At 36.2% G+C, this 23,692-nt stretch overlaps 1 protein-coding gene across 1 annotated transcript in view; it reads left to right on the top strand.

Annotated features, from left to right (window-relative positions):
• Positions 1-23,692, top strand: part of Dora (zinc finger SWIM domain-containing dorado) — a 51,753-nt gene that overhangs the window by 18,515 nt on the left and 9,546 nt on the right. Inside the window, exons 2-4 of the mRNA XM_073974552.1 lie at positions 19,219-19,461; positions 19,548-19,711; positions 20,034-20,344. Of these exons, the coding sequence (XP_073830653.1) occupies positions 19,219-19,461; positions 19,548-19,711; positions 20,034-20,344 (718 nt within the window). The remainder of the gene's footprint in view (positions 1-19,218; positions 19,462-19,547; positions 19,712-20,033; positions 20,345-23,692) is intronic.

Genomic DNA, 23,692 nt, shown 5'->3' on the forward strand with positions numbered 1-23,692 from the left:
AAAAGGTTGGCATTGTTTGCCAAGGGGCAAGGCAGGGAAGACTAGTTTCAATCCACGCCACTGGATCTCATCAGGTCCCTTGTTTCTTGTTTGTGGATTTTCTCCACCGAAGTTATTCTTCAATAACTTCTTCAACAAGAAACTTTTCATTTTCGTCAGCTCGAAGTATATAGGTGAACAAAGAAAAAACTTCAATGAGAAGTTTTTCTTAAATTAGTTGTTTTAAAATAATAAAACTACAACGATGTGATTAAGCCAGACTATTTTGAAAAAACTAAATTGTATTAGCTATAATTTTTCTTATCAGAATTTACGAGAATATCGCCTATTTTATTTAATAATTTTAAGTTAAGACACTAATGTAAAAATATAAAATAGAATAAAATCACTTTCATTAACTCTTTGAAATCGCTGTTTTTATGAAAAAACTCAAGTACATACTTTTGACTGTGGCTCATTGTACAACGACTATTATAAATGTATGTGTGTTTCAACATATAAATATTTATGCTCTTTCGTTCTTTGGAGTTTCTTTAAGGTTTCAATGATAATCCAAGGTTAAAAGCGATTCCTCAGATAGGGTAAGTGCTCCCAAGTTCGGCATGTATCAGTAGTCGGCATCTTTCGTATTTGAACTCAAATAACCCAAAATTACTGTAACAAAATATGAAATTGATTTTAAAAATAATTCATTCAATAATATTGTCATCTAGCTTTGTGTAAAATGTCGTTGAGCTTAGACCATTTATTATATCGGAATTTAAGTTTTTGTTAGTGAGTGCTTTTCACCACAAAGGAAAATACAATAGTTTTATTTATTCCATAAAAACAACTGACAGAATCAGCCCAATGGAAACACTTTACGGTCATAACACTCAAGTCAAACGAAAATACATGTCTCTTAAGAAAAAAAGTGGAAACGTCAACATAATGTCTGAAATTATATTAAAATGAACAAATTTTCAATAAAATTTTTGTTGTAATGGTAGATAACACTGTGCAACATTTTTAAGGTGATCTTGTGCAAACAATTCGATCTGAGGATTTTTTTGTCAGATCCAGCTCGGATTTTTGGCCCCATCTAAACATGGTTAAATATTGAGTTTTTAAAGAAATTCGGTGCTATATCTCTGAAACTAATGCGAATCTTCTTCTGACCTCTGAAGCAAATTTGTAGATAAGGACAAGAATTAAATATTTGGAGAAATAATGAACTCGAAAAACTACATTTGTTGCCTCAAATTTCAAAATATATGCAAAAATTCCACAATTTGTATACATTTCGCACCGTTAATTTTGTCTGAATATTTTCTTTTGGAAAAATCTTCCCTGCAATGTAATAGACGACTCTTCAGAACATGTAATTGTTGTAAAATGCCTCTATGTCGTTGTTTTCAGCATATTTTTCAACGACGATTTAATAAAAATGTCAATAATGTAGTGAAATCCGAAATGCGAGAATAAACTGTTGGTGTGAACTGTGTTTAATATACGTGTTGTAAAAGATATGATGCAAAATACCGCTGAAACAACATGAAGTAAGCATTTTAGATTTTCAGAATGTTTTAAAGAATTGTTGAGAACTTTATTTGGAGGATTTTTGCAAAAGGTTACTTGGTTCAACTCCCAATAGTTTAGCCGATACTCACCAGAATTTCAGCAATTATGTTAAATGTCTATATTTTATAGATTTTTATGCCCTAGATGGAGTTTTTCTTATGTGTTTTTTTTTCAAAAGATAAGTTCTACTAGTTTAGGGCTACAATATTGCTAAAGACAGCAAGGGCAAATTCCTATTCGTTTCTGAGATAAACGCCTGATACATGCAAAAAACTATTTCCTAGCAGAGGCGACGGGACTAGCAAACCTTGACTATCCTCTCTGCCAAGTCGATTATTTCTGCTAGCAGTTCTAAGGCTTACAGCACTTCTGACTGAAAAACACTGCGGTTATTGTTAGGTTTTAACGCAATATTGGTACAGCATTGAGTAAATTTTGGGCAATGGTTAAATCACTCTCGAATCCGAGAAAGAAGGATGGTAGAATGACAGATCCGAAGAGGTGCGCGTTTTTCTAACTGGCAGTTTATAGAGCACAATTTTCGATGAGCGATGTTGCAGACATCATCCAAAACGAGAGATTATCCAAAGCGTTGGACCCACACGAAATATCTCAATGGTAATGCTTAAGCAACTGGATGAACCCTTATCTATCGTTAGCAACCATATTGTACCAGAAGTTGACAGGGTAGGGTGTCTCGCTACTGAAGCCAGGCAAGGCTGATTTCCCTCCTGTCGCCAATAGCTAAGATTTTAAAGACACTACTCCTTCCCATGATGAGAAGCAGTTTTTCAGTTGCGCAACATCAGCATGGATTCAACGCCACAACATCATTACACGCCATTTCCCCACATATCTGTCGAGGACTGAACCAGAACAGGTCGTGCAACCGAACAATTACGGTGGCTCGTGAACTACCGAAGGTCTTCGATGCCGTCATCCATGCCAAGTTGTTCGAGGATATAGAGAAGACTTAAGTTCAGCCGTGTTTGAAACGTTGGATTATCAACTTTATGCGTGGTCGCCAGTCGTTTGTTGAATTCAGAAATAAGACGTCCAAGACCCTTACAGTGAAACAGTGTGTTCCCAAAGACGGTGCGAATTTCTGAAATTTTATTTCCATAGAGATCGTAATGAATGTGGATGATTGTGCGTTGGGTCCTATCGTCGATGATATATACATATGCTAGGTTAAACGTCTACCAAGCTGACTTATGGCCTGTTTCACTAAGACGATTCGAATACAAATTCGTTCGAACTACTGCCAAACATATGTTTTTTGAAAAATATTTCATTCATTTTTGTTTTCAATCAAACAAATATTTTTAAAACCAGCAGAAGTTTTGTAGTAATTCGAACGAATTTGAATTCGAATCGTCTTAGAGAAACAGACCATTAATGTAAGATGGAAGAGAAACACTGAGGAGCGCACCAAGTGAGGCCTAATTGCACTTTATTCCTGTAAGAACTACATAGGCTAAAGATGGGGTCAGACCGTATGTGATACACAGGTTGAATGGGACAGTGGTCGGTCCTATCTTGACCTATGGCTAACCATTTGTTGGCAGGCGTTAATAATTCTTTCTTATCTGAGCTGCGCCAGTTCACATTACTGGAACAGTAAAAAGCACCCCCAAGGAGCTCAATCTGCAGCGTTGTTCATGGCTATGGCATGAATCGTTCTACAGCGGATAGGTAATTACTACATTTCGTTAATACTTTGGCTTTGTTATAGTGAAGGTTATAATCCCAGGAGTGAGAGCAGGGCAGAACACTTCTCGATATCCTATCCATTTTTACTGATGTCCCTAAGGTACGGGATATGGTGTGTATTGTGAAGAACTGAACATCAGACGCTCGTACAAATTTAACGACAACTGCAGTATTTTTCATGCAGAAATCTTTACATTGCTGAAAGTCTTACAACTACTAGCAGGAATGACAGAGCATGCAGATGGAATAGTGACGGTTTAGGTTCCCTGTCCTCTGATCTTTGGGTGAAGGATTGTGTCAAGCTAACACTTTGCTTCTTCCTCAAAATATAGAAAATATACACTTCTGATTGGGGCCTTCTCCCATTTTCATAGTTAAAATATGTTTTAAAGGCGCTCCATGTTGTAAGTTATCGAACCTGAAAAAAACCCAAACATTTTTGATAATTTCAGTATTGTTGTTTATTGCAGCAGACAAATTGAATCTTCTTCAACTCAGTGATGATTTTAAACTGCGGGCGTTCTGTATTCAGTTTTATCTTCAAATTAGACAAAAAGCAGCTGAGGTCTACTTTGCTGTAATTATACGTCCCACGGACAATTGAGTTCTCATAGCTGCAAAAATGATTCATTAAAATTGACATTTGAGATTGCTCATAAACATTTTTCTTCACACTTCACTTTTTTGTCATTTATGATATGTAGTTATTATTTCCGGATCATTTTCCACGATAAGGGAAAGGGAAGAAGTTGTTGTTGTAGCAGTAACATAATGCTGGGTTGGCAGCCGCTGGCCGAAACGCTTTGGTTTCAGGTCAATCCGGTACGTAAGAACCCTCTGCCGTGGGATTGAAGGGAAGAAGTTGGGAGCATTCACTAAAAAATGTTGTTTATAATAGTTTTGAAGGTGAATTACCGAAAACTCGCGGTGATATGAGTTTATAATTGGTCTGTATATCTTTTTACTGTCTTTTGTACCTTTGGACGTCTTATTCTAAATCATAGCAACCTCATTTCCTGTGGCAAATCTGAACCAACCTCTCAAGGCTATTCTGGAAATTTTATCTTTTATGAAAAACGTATTTCTCCTGCTTTCAAGAAGTACCTCTTTTGCATGGGGTATTTTTACAAGTTCCCTATAACTTCGAAATACGTACATACATATTTCAAACGTCATTAAGTTTTACCTTTACCATATCACCTTTCTGTCAAATATCTTTGCATATCAAGAGTAAAACGATAATAAACCCAAATAACATTCATCGGTAATTTGTCGTTTTGTGATGTGTTGTGCTTTGTCTATATGTTTACTCCCTTATATTTTGTTTCCATATTTCTTTTACTTTGTTTTTCTTTCTTATTTTGTTTGTTGATACTGTGTTCAGCACGTAACGTTTCGACGTCAGAGAACCCCTTCAAGGATTCAATTTGGTTTTCTCTTAGTGAGTCTAAGTGAGTGTGTGTGTGTATATGCCCATAGGTTTCTTCTTCTTTTGATATCTTTTTAATGAAATTAACATCAGTTTCAACCACAAGCGGTTTTAACTGCGAAATTTACTTTAGACTTCTCCCCAAAAAAACTGTGATGTCGTCTTTACTTTTAAGAAACGTTGTAAACATTGCTGTCGTCTTTGTTGCTTGGCGCTGTCTTCCAGTCATCCAGCCAGCATCTTCTTCTTGATTTTCATCTTTTACATTAGTTTAATCGTTTTCGAGGTGAACAATCTTTGCGTGTGATGGCATTGCTCTTCTCATTTGGGTCTTCGTCGTCGTGTTCTTGTTATTATTGCAAGTTAATATAGATGGTAGTATGTAAGGATGAGGAAGGTGCGTGCCATGTTGTAAACTGATATGTTTTTGTGCCATCGAAACATGGTGAAGTAGTTTCATAGTTTTTTTGTTGTTGTTTGCAGTATATGTTTAAAATTATTGTAGTTTAAACATTGTAAAGTTTTACAGCTTAAAACCTATGTAGAGTTGAGCATTACAAGCGAAAGTTGTCGTATCCAAAGTAGAGACTGCTTGACCCGGAACAAGGTTGCGATGAGTGTCAGATGCACCGCACTGTCTGTTTTTTCGATGGGAAGGAATGTCGGGGTGCAATGGGTGTAATTCAAAAAATTGTAGATTATATACAGTGAGTTAGAGTCACAAGTATCCACTTGAGTTTCTTTCATTAAAAATGCGATTGCTAAAAGTTAATTAATGAAAGTTATTTTATTCTTTTTTTTTATATTTTTACATTAGTGTCTTAACACGTTCGCGGAAGCAAGCGAATTCAGAGAGGTGAAAAAATGACACCCAATTATTATTATTAGTTTTTTTGTTTTTATTTTTTATTTATTATAGAATGTATCTTGTTGAAATAAATCGTATTATGTATATTAATCACCAAAACTTAAGATTGTATACAAGTAAATTAACAAAAATTGGCTGACAATGTGAATGCTATATTTGCATCGGAATGATTTAGCATTCACGTCCGCGAACGTGTTAAGGTACGTTTATATATAACCGGATTTAACAAACCCACTGGGTTTCACATGCCAATTGCTTTGCGTATACGTCAAATAAATCCTCTTTAAGAAGGTTAAAACTGCAAATGGCTATAATATAAACATGGCCTTAACGTTAAATTAATAAAAAAGTAAATAAAGTTAGCAAAATGCAGGTAAATATGAAATTGAAATTGTAAAAAATAACACAAAAAATTAAATTGTAATCAATTTTTTTTATTCGAAAGATCAATACGTGACATTAACATTTGAAAATGATTTCGGGCATATGGGCACCGCGGCTGTTCTTGACGAAGTGCATTCTGGACGTCCAATTTTTGGCCACTTTTTCGAGCACTGCTGGCCATATGTCACGAATAACACGAACAATGCTGGCCTCCAAGGCATCAATTGTTGCTGGTTTATCAGCATAAACCAGTGACTTCACGTAGCCCCACAGGAAATAATCGAGAGGTGTCAAATCGCACGACCTTGGAGGCCAATTGACAGGTCCACTTCTCGAAATCAACTTATCGCCAAATTTTGATTTCAATAAGTCGATGGTTGCGTTCGCCGTATAGCACGTAGCGCCATCCTGTTGAAACCACATCTCCTCCGGATCAATGTCATCCATATTTTCAAACAAAAAATCATTGATCATGGTGCGGTAACGATCTCCATTGACCGTAACGCGAGCTCCGGCCTCATTTTTGAAGAAATAAGGTCCGATGATGCCACCAGCGTGAAAACCGCACCATACGGTGCATTTTTCTGGATGTAATGGAGTCTGTAGGCTCTCTTGTGGATTGGTCTCACTCCATATGCGGCAATTTTGCTTATTAACAAACCCGTTAAGCCAAAAATGCGCTTGTTCAGATGGACGATTATGTACGCCATACAAATGACGAAGTCGTCTATAAGTTGCGAATCGACGACTGATTTTCAAAGTAAATTTGGATAATTTCGTTGCGTTGTTCAAGCGTGAGTCTATTCATGATGATTTGTCAGAGTATACTTAAACAAATAAAAAACAAGTAAAAAAGTATCAGTCGGCTTTGCCGACAGAGATATATCCTCAGCCTGTGCAAATTGAAACACTTTTTCACAAAAAAAAAAAAAAAAAAAATCTTATGTATTTAGGGGGTTTCAAAATGTTGATCGTATGAACCGACAAAAATGTTGATTAGGAATAAAGTTCAAAATTTTTGCGGAAAAGGTACTTAAAGGAATGGACCGACATAGACCACGGGGGTGCTATAGGGGTTTTTTACACCCTTCGGGCTGTTTTCTCAAGAAGTATGGACTTGCCCCTGAAACAACTTTTACCATCGTAATTGAGGCAGCGAATGTAAGTTGCTTCAACAAAAATCAAAGTGATTCAATAGCAGGTCTTAAAGTGAACTTATCCAAAATTTTGTGTGGGAGGTACGGGATGGGGTGGACAAATATAGTCCATATTCGAAGCTGATCTATATCTGGTAGATATTATGAGAAAGTGTAAAGTATGGACCAAATCGGTCACTCCCATTAAGAGTTATCGTGCGCACAATTTTTCCGAATATTTTTGAACTTTTGTGGGGTAGGAGTGGACCGATATGGCATATCTACGCACTTAAACTAAGTTTGGAAACAATATTACAAAGGCCAAATTTTGGCCGGAATCGGCATTTCCGATCGAGAATTATCTTGCACTTCCACCCATAAACATGGTATCATAGGGTTTGTTTTTCAACTTTCAGGCTATTATATCAGGAAGTATGGACTTGCCCCTGAGGAAACTTGTACCTTCGTATAGGGGACAGTGAATACAAGATGTTACAACAAAAACCAAGGCGATTCGAGAGCAGGCCCTAAACTGAACTTTTCCGAAATTTTGTGTGGGAGGTACTCAAAGGAGTTTACCGATTGAGTCCATATTGGAACCTCATCTAGGTCTGGTAGAAATTTCATAATGTGCTAAGTATGGACCAAATCGGTTACTCCCTTCAAGAGTTATCGTACGCACAAATTTTCCGAACATTTTCGAACCTTTGTGGGGGAGATACCCGAAGGAGTGGACCGATTGAGTCCATATTGCAGCCTCATATAAGTTTGGTAGAAATTACACGATGTGCAAAGTATGGACCAAATCTGTTATTCCCTTCGAGAGTTATCGTTCGCACAAGTTTTGCGACAATTTTTTAACATTTGTGGGGGAGGTACCTGAAGGCGTGGACCTATATGGCCCATCTTCGAACTTAAATCGAATCTGGACAAAATATTTCGATACCCAAAATTTGAACTGAATCGATTGATCCGTTCGAGAGTTATCGTGCGCCTTTAGCCTAAAGGCTCAGGGTATAAAAAGTTTCATCAAAATTTATTTTTTGTGTTACTTTTTACAATTTAAAGTTCTATCTAGCTTAAAAATACACCCTTTAGATTAAACATATAAAAATTGTTAAATAACATTGATTTCACAGTGAAAAGTATCAACACTAAAAGTTTTATTAAACAAAAAGGATTTGTTAAATGTTTAGTACTTATCCTTAATTTTCTTTTACAGCTTAGAGCCTTTTTGGCACATTTTAACTAAATTTTCGGTGCACGAAATGTGATTTTGTGACTTGTGATGTTATGACTTCTTAAATTTGTCTCCAAAATACTTCATAAATATTCTATAGAATTCAAATCTGGGAATATTAAGTTGGTTTTTGCGTTTGTAACGCATTGGTATAGTCCCCATATAACGGTACCTCCCAATTTTCGGTATTTTGAGGATTTTAGCTAAAATTTTTAACTGAACTAGCTGTAATTTGACATTTGAGGTTCTCAGTGACCACGAAACTTCTCCACCAAGAATCGTCAACATAGGCCCATGTTTAGGTATAGCCCCATATTACGGTACTACCCGATTTTAGGTATTTTTAGGGTTTTAGCTAAAATTCTTAATCGAACTAGGTGTAGTTTGACATTCTGGGTTCTCTGTGGTCACGAAACTTCTCCACCAAAAATCAAATTAGCTGTAATTTGACATCTTAAACTTTTTGTGGTCACGAAACTTCTTCACTAAAAATCGTCCACAAGGTCCATGTTTTGGTATAGCTCCCATATAACGGTACTTCCCGATATTCGATATTTTCAGGGTCTTAGCTACATTGTTTGACGGAACACAACGTGATTTGACTTTTGAGGTCCCCTACAGTTGTAAAACTTTTTCACCAAAAATTGTAAATATAGGTCTACACTTTGATATGGCCCCGTAATTTTTACCTTTCTACTGGCTGAACACATGAACAGATTCGATTAGATAATTTAGGCATTTGGGGTAGAAAAAAATTTCCACCTAAAATTGTAAAAGGAAACTAATTATTCCATTTTAATTAAGAATATTTTATGGTGGAGGGTATAAAAAGTTCGGCCCGATTTTTCTCGCTGTTTTTCGACTTGATGCAGTTCCTATTCTCGGTTTTATGCCTCAATGTGATTTTTTGAACAGCAGATCGAGTAATATTGAGTATTTCTGTTACTTTGCGTTGAAATTTTCCTAGTTCGGCATGATAAATAAGTACCGGGCCACACTAAGAGTAATTTCACTGAAATTTTGACATGAAAGTAAAAGAAAATGTAAAAAAATTATCTGTTTGTTTCATACGGTTATTGCAACAAAGCAAAATTGCAGAACATATGAAACCGTGTGAACTAGTTTCTTAAAATTATGCATTTTTCCCAAAAAAAAAAATGCAAAGTTTCATGTCAAAATTTCATTAAAATCACTCTAGTGTGGCCCGGAACAAACTAATTTTCTTTGGGCAATCGTTGTATGGCATCCCATCGTCTTAATTCGAACAAAAAATTGATCTCTCAACTGGCAAACTTTTGCGGAATGTGTGGGAAAACAACTGTTGCAATATTGTGCTTGTAATTTCAACACAACACAAGAATAACTCTTAACCATTATAACATAGACTAGAAATGTTTCTCAGCTCTTATCTTCGAAAAAAAAAATTGAAGCAATAGATGTCGCAGGCAGTTGTTTACGGGTTTAGTGAAAGCCCCAACTACGACGACTAGCCCCAACATTGTGCGACATCTGTTAGAAACATGACGAACCTGGGTGCAGGGTACCTGGCAATAACTTTGTCGGCCACTGTACATCTTCCAGCTTAAAAACGTAACTATAAACATTTTTGCTTTCCTGTTTAAAGTTCATTATGAGGGCATTAGCTTCGTCAATGTCATTGAAATGTGTGTTATTGTTGTTTGTATTTACTTCTTTGTACTGTACTCATTCCAATAAGCATTGGCTAGTTGGTATTGTGATGGCGTATTTTAGAACAAAGAAACATTATTTATCCTTTGACTGAAATTCAGTTCCATTTTTCTTTTACTTAAAACTGTGTTTGTTTACTTTGCAGTATTTTGGTACCGACAGACAATATTTGGGGCTATACTACACCTTATGACGATGTTGATGATGGTGTTACCGATAATGGCGATTATAAAAATTTTAATAATGTGTCTGATTATTGTTTCCTAGTCAAGAAGTTTTAGAATATAGACAATAGTTGTATTCAGGAGTTTAGGATATTTAATCTTTTTGCTTAGAGGTTGATGTCGGTATTTTTGTTATAGAAACACGCACGTATTAGCAAATTAAAAAAAAAAAAACAATTTTAATGTCACATCGGGGATGCAGGCAGGGCCACGGATCCCCAAATAAAAACATTTCATACATCTTTTGGACATTTTACCTCAAAAAGGTTATATTTGTTCTAGTGAGATCCCCCAAATATGCATGATTTTCGATTGGTCGACTGAGGACTAGCGGCTTCTGACCCATCATTGCTCCGTCTGGTTGGGTTTACATCTTGTCGGATGGTTTCTATGGGTTTTAGAAAACCAGTAAACCCGTCTCGGAGAATTTAGCAGCGCTTTGGCTTTTTTGGTTTCTTCACAGACTTTTTAGAAGACTCACAGTTTCCTTAGAAAACCGTGACTTAGCCGTCTTGGTCGATAAGTGGGGGATCCAGAGGTCTCAACTCTTTCTTAACCTTCATCGGTTGATACTGAATTGTCACCGTATGATTCTCCTTCGAAGTTGTTGTTGTAACAGTATATGATGTGTTTGTAAGTTCTCCGAGGACCACGTTCTCGGCATAGTTGTTTATGGCATCTGCGATTGCATCTGTGTGAATGCTATTTAAACCCGCTTGATAGGCTTGTTGAGCTAGCAGTTCTATCTTGTAACGCTGGACTTCTTCTTCTAGATCACGAAGATCCTTCCTGACATGCCTATCCACCATATGGTGATTTGGATGGCTCTCACGCGAGCAAGTACTGGCATTGTGTCCCTGTACTGGAAGAATCTTTGTCTCCTCATGCAGATGGTCCACTAAAGACACTTACATTCGCGGACCACACTGGCTCCTCATAGCTTACCACAGACCGGTCTATCGCATTATATGTGGACAACAGGGGATTGCAGAAAGCTGTGACATGCGCGGACCGCTAGAATCTTGGTGTAGTTGGTGGTCGGAATTATGCTACAATCGACCAGAACATTCAACTCTGTGCTCAAACTCCACAGTCCATGTGCTGAACAGAGTGGCCGTAGGCTTAGTGGCGGATATTTCAATATTCCTCGCGCGGACAAAAGGTAGTAAGATTGGGCAAATAAGAGTTCAGCGTTTCACAAATGACATCAGGTAATGTACCCGACGCGAAAATCGTAAAGATCCGCTTAACGATCATAATGCCCTCAGGAGTCTTCGAATAAAATGCGCGGGGATGGCGTGCAGTGCTGTTGTCGTGCTGTGCTGTTTTCGGAACCCGTGCTGTTTATCGGCAACTGAATAGCTATTTTTGACGCAGTTTTTGTAAAAATCTTTATTCTTCCCACACGAATTGTCAAATTTTGTAGATCGATATACTCGCTTTAGCGCAAATGTAGAGCGCTGATTTTTAAATGAGGAATCCTTTATGATATATGGAACGGGTATAGGAAAAATTAGATGTGTATGTCATCTGGGGGCTGAGCTATGAATGCCTAAATTATTACGAATATAGACGAACGAACAAAAATAAGTTACAAAAACTGGGGGTAAAACCTCCAGGGTCTTTGCTACGGGCGACAAAAGCAAAGTAGGTCTGTACGATTCACCTTTGCTGACATCCACTCTGTAAATTTTCCAGAGTTCGGGAACAATGTGGTTTGCTAGAGACATGTTGAGAATTTTGGTGATATTCTCGACTCCCGACTCATCCAGCTTCTTCAACATTATCATGGAGATTCCATCAGGACCCAAGTATTTGGATAATTTATCGTTCCTGATGACATACGCAACATTTTCGATTGTAAATTGTGGTGGTTCATCCTCGGCAGGTCTTATGCGACGTAGTGCTCTTCTTTTCGCCCTGTAACTTCCATGGTGCTCGACAAACTGTCGATTGAAATAACTTGCGCACCTATTCGAATCAGTCAACGTAACGTCGCCGAACGTGACTAAGGTATTATCTTCCTTCTTTCCAGGGTTAGACAGAGAGACTTAACCGTTGCCCACAATTCACTTATTCCTGCTCTGAAGTTGCAATTCTTCAGATGATTTAACCACTTATTCTGCTTATACTCACCGACCAACCTGTTAACTTCCAATGTCTGAAACAGTGATTAGTGAACTCTCTGAAAATCGGCCAGAGGTGATGAAATCGGGTGGCCTGTTATGGATACAGTTATGGGGAGATGGTCTGATCCAAGATAAATGGCGGCTTAGGATGGTCTGGCGAACTGTGACACTCTCCTAATTCTGGTAGGGACATCATCATTGGCAGTGCAAAACGTAGAACTATCTATCTGCTTCAGTTCACCTTTAGCTCTCGCAGTAAACGGTCAACATTCTTTTTCGTGCGCACAACACACAAGTCTACGTGTCAAAAAAACATTAGAAACAGTCTATAGTTCTGCTTTTCTTATTAAACTATCGAGTTTTTTCCCTCTCTTTTGTATAAGTACTTTTTGAATTATACGTTATTAGTGGTTAACCCGTACAATGGCTTCCTCCTCCGGAGGAAATTATTATGCTTGTTTGGATCCCGGAGAATCTAATCCGGTGTCTCCCAGGCGCAAAAAACAAAAAACCAGCTCTACGTATACACTTGGCAACACAATGGATTACCCTCCACTTCTCTCCACAAACCCAAGAAAGAACCAGTGTCCAAAATACATAGTGATGAAGAGCAAATATGCTGACAAACCTCTGAATTCATTCAACATTTTTCTCGTTTCGAAAGCGATTCAAGGCATATCTAGCGAGTCTCCATTAAAAACTATTTTTACAAGAGATGGTAATTTGCTGTTTTTAACGAAAAATGAATCTCAAGCCCAACGTTTTCTGAAGGCGAAGAATCTCGCAGGCATTTGTCCTATTGAGTGCACTCTACATCCAACTTTAAATACAATAAAAGGCTTTATTTATTGTGACCTGTTAACTAATCTATCTGAGGAACAAATAGTTAGTGGTATGAAATCTCAAGGTGTAATTGGTTGCAAAAAAATAACAACATTCAAAAATGGCACAGTATCAAATACTCCAATGCACATTTTGGACTTTGACCTCTATGATCTTCCACAAACGGTAGAAGTTGGAATCGTTACATGTAAAATTAAGCAATATGTACCTAATCCATTGCAGTGCAAAAACTGCTTTAAAATTGGCCACACCAAAAAATTCTGCAAAAACAATGCAACCTGCGAAGTTTGCTCTTCCGCCATACACGATCCTACTCCATGTACAAAAATACAATGCATAAATTGCAATCACCCACATCGCTCCAATAACAAAAACTGCCCAGCAATGCTACAAAGGAAAGAAGTACTAAAATACAAAATCACAAATAAGTGCTCATTTAAAGAGGCAATTCAAAAAACACCTATAAACAACGCAACTGAAATTCTCACTGAATCATTAGAGAGTGCAATAGAAGAAAGAAAGAAAAGATTGCAATCTATCAAAAACAACAACAGTGCAACTACCGTTGCACAACATTCAAACCCTATTGCCAGTGAAACAGAACCAAACAACAAAATAACAAATTTACAAGAACCCACCACAACAAACTCATCATCAACTGTTAACAGCAAAATTCTCATTGTTAGCTCCCCTAAGAGTATAACAACATCAACTCTAACTCCCACAAATACGCCCTCAATTAAGGAAACAACACAAAACAAATCGAATTTAAATAACAACTCAACAACTCTCACTAAAACAACTTCTTCTTCTTCTTCTTCAACACTCAATCACTCAAATGACTATACTCACCAACAAGGCAACAACACTCTCAGATTAACCTCAGCAAAAATTAGCAGCAGAAGGCCTGAAATACAAGATATCGACGATGTCGATATGAACAATCCTACAGATACACATCCATATGAATAATTTTAAGATTATTCAATGGAATATAAAAGGATTAATAAACAATTTTATCGATCTACAATTATTACTAAAAGATCACAACCCTTTTTTCTTATCACTACAAGAAACACATATTCCTTATAATATACAACCAATATCTCCCAATTCATACATCACCTATTCGGCAAATAAACCCGAAAATACTACTGCGAAAAGCGGAATCGCAGTGTGTATTAAACCCCATATACCGCATCGAAGAATTTCTAACAATTCAAAAATACTTAACATTGCCATTGAAATTACTCTTAACATAAAATTCACCATAGTTTCTGCCTATATTGGACCTAACGAAGCATTTGCTATTTCTGATATCTTAGATATGTTTTCCAATATACATAAACCAATAGTTTTCATTGGTGATGTTAATAGTTGGAATATAATCTGGGGATCCAACAGAACTAATTCTCGGGGCGCCATACTAGAAAACGCTTTTAATATGCAAAATTTATGTGTACTTAATGACGGCAAACCCACCCATCTCTCAACATTTGGAACTCTAACTAACATAGACGTATCTTGCTGCTCTCCATCCTTGTTATCTATGGTTAGCAGTAACACACTTGATGATCTTTATGGTAGCGATCATTTTCCCATAATTACCAACGTCAACCTCAGCACTCCTTTCATAAAAATTAAGCCACAATACAAATATAACCTGGCAAAAGCAGATTGGAACTCTTATATGACAAATGTCGACATTGAGCTTGATAACAGAACTCTTAATGGAAATCCAAATAAAGTTAACGCTATCATCACTAAAATCATCCGTAATGCGTGCAAAAAATGTATTCCTATGTCAAAATATACGACAAAAACTTCAGTTCCCTGGTGGAACAAGGATTTAAACATCCTACGAAAAAATAAGGTCACAACTTATCGCAAATTTAGAAAATCACCCTCTTCGGAGAATCTAAAATTGTATAAAAAGTCGAATGCCAAATTTAGATATGAATCTAAAAAGGCAAAAGCCATCTGTTTTTACAACTTTACCAGAACCATTAGCCGTGATGCACCTCTACACTTTGTTTGGCAAAGGATAAATACAATGTCAAGAAAACACACAAGCCATTTATTTACTACAATGGAACACAATGGAGTAGCTATAAGTAATCCAGAGGAAATTGCCAATGAGTTTGGACACATATGGTCAACAGAATCATCCGACACCAAATTTTCTCCAGAGTTTTGTTCTGCAAAATCTGACGTACCATCTTCTTATTCTAACATCCCCTCAAACAGGCATGCTTCAATAATTGAGTCAGAAATTTCATTTGAAGAACTTTTATTGGCAATGAAAAAAGTTAAGGGAACAACTCCAGGGCGAGATAAAATATCATATCCCATGTTACAGAAATTATCGAATAAGAGTAAAAACAAGCTAATCTCCCTTTACAACATGGTTCTAGATACTGGTATCATTCCACACACCTGGAAATCAGCAATCATTGTTCCATTACCAAAACCTAACAAAATCAAAACCAGCTTTTCAGCTTATCGACCGATTTCCCTATTGCCGTGCCTTTCCAAATTATTAGAAAGAATTATTTCTAATCGGTTATCATGGTTCCTTTCTGCTCGTAATCTTATCGCAATCAATCAAGTCGCATATAAAGCAAATCAGGGTTGCACTGATGCCCTCCTTCACATAGATTTTTTCGCCTCTAAAGCTATATCAACTAGAAGTCACACATCAATATTGTCGATCGACTTCGAAAAAGCATTTGATCGCATTGGCATGCATGTCATATTAAACACTTTAATCTCATGGGGTGTAGGATGCAAGATACTGAACTACATAAAATCATTTTTAACTGGTCGCACTTTCAGAGTCAAAGTAAATAATTTTAACTCTGACTTATTCACAATGGAAAACGGCATCCCCCAGGGTTCGCCACTATCAGTTATTTTGTTCCAAATTGCATTCAACCACATCAGTGTAATCATCAACAAAATACCAAGAATTTACCACTGCCTTTACGCAGACGACTTATACATTTTGAGCAGCAATAAAGATAATACAATAACGAACAACCAATTTTCCAATTTAATAAACGACATTTGCATATGGGCCAATTCATCTGGTGCAAAAATATCTTCTACAAAATCATCAATACTACACATATGCAGGAAACACAATTGCAATCCCACAGATATAGCCGTAAACGGTTTTAACATACCATATGTAAATAAATTGAAAATCCTGGGAATAATTTTTGAAAAAAAATATAGATGGAAAGAGCATATACTTAAACTTAAAAAGGATCTTATTCAACGATCGAATGTTATCAAGTACCTTTCTTCTAAAACGTTCGTCCATATTAATACCCTCACATATTTGGTAAAAACACTGGTATTGAGCAAAATAGACTACGGGCTGTATTTGTTTGGTGATAGCCCAAAATCAACCCTCAAACTCATTAAAGCTGTTTACCACGATTGCATCAGAGCGAGTATATACGCTTATAGAACTACACCAGTAAACATTTTACTCATCGAATCCGGATTACCATCACTTGAACAAAGAATTGTTGACTCCAAGAATCACTTATTGCCGAAAATTCTATCTTCAAAATCATCCATCATTGGAGTTGATGCTTCAAAAATTTTAAAAGCAAAAAGGAAACCGAAGAAACCGTCAGCCGTATACAGATCAATAATGGATAACATAATCAATTTTAAAGACAGGCTGCCCAGTCATAAAATCAAACAACCTTCGTGGATGTTTACAGACGAAGTATGCAACATATCCCTAAGCACACTAGGAAAAGACAAAACTCCAAATGAATTGTATGTTCAAAATTTTAATCTTTTTTCAACGCAACACAACGATTGGCTATTTTTATATACAGATGCTTCAAAAAGTGATTCAGGAACCTCTTTTGCAGTTGTTGATGCCAACGGAAAAACAATTACCACCAGAACGATGAGAAACTTCACATCTATTTTTACAGCTGAAGCTGCAGGGATTATCGAAGCCATACATATTGCAAAAACATCAAAACAAAAAACTATAATTTTCACGGACAGCTTATCTGTCCTCAAAGCTGTTTTAAACATCGCATGTAGTGCCTGGACATCGATTAACAAAATTCGTGACCTCTTAACAGACCAGAGCAACATAACACTTTTTTGGATACCTGGACATGTGGGAATTTCAGGAAACGTATATGCCGACAACGCTGCAAAATCTGCATGTACAGCACCTTTAGAATGTGATAAACTAATTGAAAAATTGGATTTGAAAACTCACATTAAAACAGAATTAGCTTTACAAGCGAATCAAAATAACATGGATTTTAGGCACTTCCATTACAACAACATAAATCCTTTATGTATTAAACCCACATATCCCACCAACGTGGACAAAAGAAAAATACGCATGTTTTCCCGGCTACGTATGGGTCATACCATCTCCACACATCAACATATTCTAAACAAAGAAGTCGACAACAAATGTCCGAAGTGCGGAAATCCTGGTACTGTAGAACATTTTCTGCAGTCGTGCAATGATCTCTCAAATTTGCACCAAGTGTATCTTAACAACAATGGAATAGAAATCCTTAAGTCACCAACTACTACTAATATTAATCATATGTACAATTTTATAACAAACTCTCATATAATTATATAAGATAAATTGTTAATAATCTGTAAATTCTTTGTATTATAAGTATTAGCTGATGGCCATAGTAGCCAATGCTATCTCTTATTAACATTGTATTTACTACATGTTAATATAATAAATAAATAAATAAATAAATCTATCTGCTTAGCCAGCGCTATACTTCTTTTGGTCGTTCCGAGGACCGAATGCCACAACTCATGATGAGCATTAAAGCCCCCCAAGATCTGACGTTTATGACCTTCCAAAAGCGGCCAAATGTCAGGCTCGTACCCTGAGATACAGCTATTTACCGGTGGGATGTATACGTTCAGCAATTCTATCTCGGCAGTTCCACACCTGACTGTTACGCCCATACATTCCATGAACGGGTCATTAGAGCCAGGTTCAAGAGATATAGGTCTGCATTGAACAGACTGGTGCAACAGGAAAGCTAATCCCCCACCTCCACTTCTGGTGCGATCCTTCCACAGTACGTTGTAACCACAACGCTGTAAGCTGCAATTAAATTACTAAAAAGGATGGATTTTCAGGGATTGGAAAAACAACGGCTGGTGTTAAGTGCTGCGTGTGCAGCTGTTGTTGGGGGACTGCGGGGGGAGCCGCGTAATCTGACGACGACTTTCACTGGAGCTGTGTCCATGCAGCTTGCAGCAAAATAGTCCCTCGCATGGACAAGTTAAAAACAACCTCTTAGGTGCACCCACTTCGGACATCTACTGCATCTCATCGAAGCTTGGGTTTGAGTGAAGATGCGGATGTGACAAGCCGAGCCGTCCCGGCACAGACCAAAAGAATCCGAAGCAGGCATTCCGGGATATGCTGCTCCCAAAGATGCAGATGTACCCTGATGTACCCTGAAGATGCAATGTAAACTATTGCGAAATATTGGTGACAACATAAAATAAATTACATCCCAATAAAGACCTTAAGCTCAAAAAACACTCGTCTCTTTATTGAAAAACGATACGAATACAAACATGTCTACAGTGAGGTCGCAGCCGCAGGCCGGAACACGGATGTTGTTTGGTTCCAGGACAATTCGGTATCGAAGAACCCGCCGCCGTGGTATTGACTCATACAAGCCGCTATTTCGCTGACTTTGTTGCAATATTTACCCGCTGTATATCTCAAAACAAAAAGCATACGGTGATGCCACAGTTTACCTTTTCCGACCTACTGTATGACATGACATCTTTATTCTGGGGTGTAAAGCTTTTGTTTGATAAACAAACATTCCAAGAGAGGTAGTATTTGTGACACAAGAGATATTTCCACTGCAGGAAAACTGATTTGTTTCTTATATTTTATTAAGCAACGATTTCCTATTAACGTACCTAATAACATTTATTTCTCTCTCCTTTTTTTTGCAGAAGTCCCTACACTAACAGAATTAGCAGCAAAATGTGTTGCTTCATATATACCATTCGAATTGGTGGAACATGTCTATCCACCTGTACCAGAACAATTGCAATTGCGTATTGCATTCTGGAGTTTTCCGGATAATGAAGAAGATATTCGTTTATATTCATGTTTAGCAAATAGTTCATCAGATGAATTTAATCGCGGTGACCAACTCTTTAAAACGGGTGCAGTTAAAGATCCCTTACAAATAGGTAAGCACTTATTCTTCGCTCCTAGATATATATGTGCAACAACCAGCACAGTAAGCAACACTTATCATAATTATAATTCTTTGTAGGTTTCCACCTTTCCGCAACGGTAGTATGTCAAACACCTAGCCAGAATTTTAATGTGGCCGTTACCTTCGATCGAAGACGTATATCGTCATGTAATTGCACATGCAATTCAAGTGCATATTGGTGTTCTCACGTTGTGGCCGTTTGTTTACATCGAATACATTGCGTAAGTAATGGGGTAGGAGGGAGGGTGTAGAGGGTTTATGTTTGCCACAAATTGCCAAGACGACAACAACGACAATGTGCCACAAGAAAAGGCACGCAATAACATATTTTGTTGTTGTTTTATTTATCATTGTTGTCGTTGTTGTGTCTTTTATAGTACATATACTGCTGTCAATGTTCCATATCGTTGGCGGTGTTGGTGGTTTGTAATTTAAGTGGTGGTATTCCTAATTATGGCTATTTTCGTATTTTGTTAATTTCTTTGGAGTTTTTTTTTTTAACATTATTTCACTTCACTTGTCCTATTCAATTTATTATTCAAGGCTCTGGAGGTGTGTTTAAGAGCTCCTGTCTCTGAATCATTGACCCGTTTGCAACGTGATCAATTGCAAAAATTCGCCCAATATTTAATAAGTGAATTGCCACAACAAATATTGCCCACAGCTCAACGTCTACTGGATGAACTGTTAAGTGAACAGCCGACTGCTATTAATACCGTCTGTGGAGCTCCAGATCCGACAGCAGGTGCATCGATAAATGATCAAACAAATTGGTATTTGGATGAGAAGACATTGCACGAGAATATCAAACGTATTCTTATTAAATTTGTTATGCCAGCACCGATGGTTTATAGGTAAGTGATATATCGTGGAGAATAGTCAAAAAAGAAAAGATATTTTCCTGGTGTTTCTATCTACATATACGACGATTTTTATGCTATAGAAATGCTTCAATCGTTTCGATTCTTGATTTCGTAGGCTATTCTTTTGGTGCTCCGACATAATTCCCAAAAATTGTTGGGAGTTATATCAGTGAAGCAAAGCGGACACAACACAAAAAAACGATCTTTTTTAATTTCAAAATATTTTTTTTGCTTAATTTTGAAATTTATAATTATTTTCTATTGATCTGGCAAAGAACCGTTATACATTTTAGAGAAGAAGTTAGAATTTAAGCGGAATTGTACACTTAAGAATGCTAAAGTGAGAAACAATGCCGAGGTATCCACAAAATTATGTCAGTATCAGTTCGGAGAAGTTTTACCAGACTACAGTATTCGACGAAGACATTTCTTATACTTAATAACACTGTGCGACAACAAAAAAATGACAAGGAAAATCGAGTAGATTATGAAAGTAGAGCTAAAAATATGAGACCCGTGTATTGGCGTTTTTAAAGTTTACGTCGGAAAGTAACCAAAAAAGGCGGGGCAATTTCTGCCCATTTTTAATTTCTTCGAAATATTCGAATTAAGATATCTTGGAATCCTTGAATTTTAGGTATATAGTGTCTTTGGCAACTTTACTCAGGAGGGTATGGGGAATATTTTTGATACAAATGTTAACCCTCATGCGGTTCATCAAAGGGGTCTTTTTTGTCCTTTTTTTGAAAATCTTTCAAAAACTCCTTAAAAATGAGATCGAATCAAATCCAAATATTCTACAAAATTGTTCGTCATAAACTTTTACTATAGGTCTCAGAATACACCAAATCTGTAACTCTTGTCTAATCGCCAGGAATCTCTAAAAATGAAAAAGCCGTTTTAGGGTTAAAGTCGGACTTCATCTGAGTTTATTCAAAATTGTCCCACAAAACATAATTTTAGAGAGATGATGTCAGAGACAAAAATATTCTTCATCAAATTTCACTATGGGTCACCAAAGAAATGAAATGTCTATTTACATTTTATAGCATGAAAATATCAGTATCAATTTTGCTGAAAAACATGAAAATATTTCCCAATTTTTTTTGATGAAAAATTGGTTCTTCTTTTTTCGAGTTGATACATGGAAGTAATATAAAACTTGGTTATAGGTGAAAAGTGTCAAAGGATGAAAAATTCTACACAAAATTTCACTATGAGTTTCAAAATAAACCATAAATCTATGTAAACTATTTCCTTAAAAAATTTGATTACAAATTTTTATATATTAGGATGAAATTATATGTTTTAATTTTGGACTGTTAATTTTACATAATTCCATACTGGATCAAAATCTAGCAAAATCCTTTACTTTTTGGGGATATTGTTAAAGAAAGAAATGTTCCAAATGAAATTTCATTACGAGTCTCTGAATAAAAGAAATCTGTAACCATAACATATAACATTCTTAGCAGCACTTGTTTTTGATATATAGGTTTTAGGGCCATATTTTCCAATTTTCATACAGATTGTCGTTGTGATTGAAAAATATAAATATCTTATTGATGGTTTTTCGTTATAAATTCATACAGAATATGTTGTGGGTTCAATTTAAACGTTGAAAAATATAGAAAACCCAGATCGGACCTGCCAAAATTGCGTATTTTTAATACTTTTAACTTAAATTACGTATTTAGGATAAGCCATTGGTTACTTATATTGTATGTGAAAATACATTAGAGGTCTACGGCTATGGTCCAATGAAAATATAGGTGTCATATCGGTTCTCACATGTACAATTTGGTGTGGTCCAAAAAACTACAATGATGGGACTCACTCCTACTTTGGTGGCATTTACGTAATTAACTATAGCAATTGACATAAATGAATATATCCTAACTGGGTTCGTTATGGTCATTCATGATACAGCTATTTACGTTAAATGCCACCAAAGTAGGAGTGAGTCCCATCATTGTAGTTTTTTGGACCACACCAAATTGTACATGTGAGAGCCGATATGACAACTATATTTTCATTGGACCATAGCCGTAGACCTCTAATGTATTTTCACATACAATATAAGCAACCAATGGCTTATCCTAAATACGTAATTTAAGTTAAAAGTATTAAAAATACGCAATTTTGGCAGGTCCGATCTGGGTTTTCTATATTTTTCAACTATATATATTCACCACAAATGTTTTTAAAGCTATTTACATTGAACACACAACATCTTCTGTATGAATTTATAATGAAAAACCATCAATAAGATATTTATATTTTTTAATCACAACGACAATCTGGTTAAAAATTGTAAAATACAGCCCTAAACCCTACACCAAAAACAAGGGCTGCTATGAATGTTATACGTTATGGTTACAGATTTCTTTTATTCAGAGAATCATAATAAAACTTCATTTGGAACATTTCTTTCTTTAACAATATTCCCAAAAAGTAAAGGATTTTGCTAGATTTTGATCCAGTATGGAATTATGTAAAATTAACAGTCCAAATTTAAAACATATAATTTCATCCTAATATATATAAATTTGTAATCAAATTTTTTTAAGGAAATATTGTACATAGATTTATGGTTTATTTTGAAACTCACAGTGAAATTTTGTGTAGAATTTTTCATCCTTTGACACTTTTCAACTATAACCAAGTTTTATATTACTTCCATGTATCAACTCGAAAAAAGAAGGAACAATTTTTCATCAAAAAAATGGGAAATATTTTCATGTTTTTTTCAGCAAAATTGATACTGATATTTTCATGCTATAAAATGTAAGTAGACATTTCATTTCTTTGGTGATCCATACTGAAATTTGATGAAGAATATTTTTGTCTCTGACATCATCTCTCTAAAATTATGTTTTGTGGGACAATTTTGAATAAACTCAGATGAAGTCCGACTTTAACCCTAAAACGGCTTTTTCATTTTTAGAGATTCCTGGCGATTAGACAAGAGTTACAGATTTGGTGTATTCTGAGACCTATAGTAAAAGTTTATGACGAACAATTTTGTAGAATATTTGGATTTGATTCGATCACATTTTAAGTAGTTTTTGAAAGATTTTCAAAAAAAGGAAAAAAAGACCCCTTTGATGAACCGCATGAGGGTTAAAATCTTTATCAAACATATTCCCCATACCCTCCTGAGTAAAGTTGCCAAAGACACTATATACCTAAAATACAAGGATTCCAAGATATCTGAATTCGAATATTTCGAAGAAATTAAAAATGGGCGGAACTTGCCCCGCCTATTTTGGTTACTTTCCGACGTAAACTTTAAAAACGCCGATACACGTGTCTCATTTTTTAGCTCTACTTTCATAA

This window comes from Musca autumnalis, unplaced genomic scaffold (assembly GCF_047663935.1).
Source record: "Musca autumnalis isolate F117 unplaced genomic scaffold, ASM4766393v1 scaffold_3, whole genome shotgun sequence".
NCBI lineage: Eukaryota > Metazoa > Arthropoda > Insecta > Diptera > Muscidae > Musca > Musca autumnalis.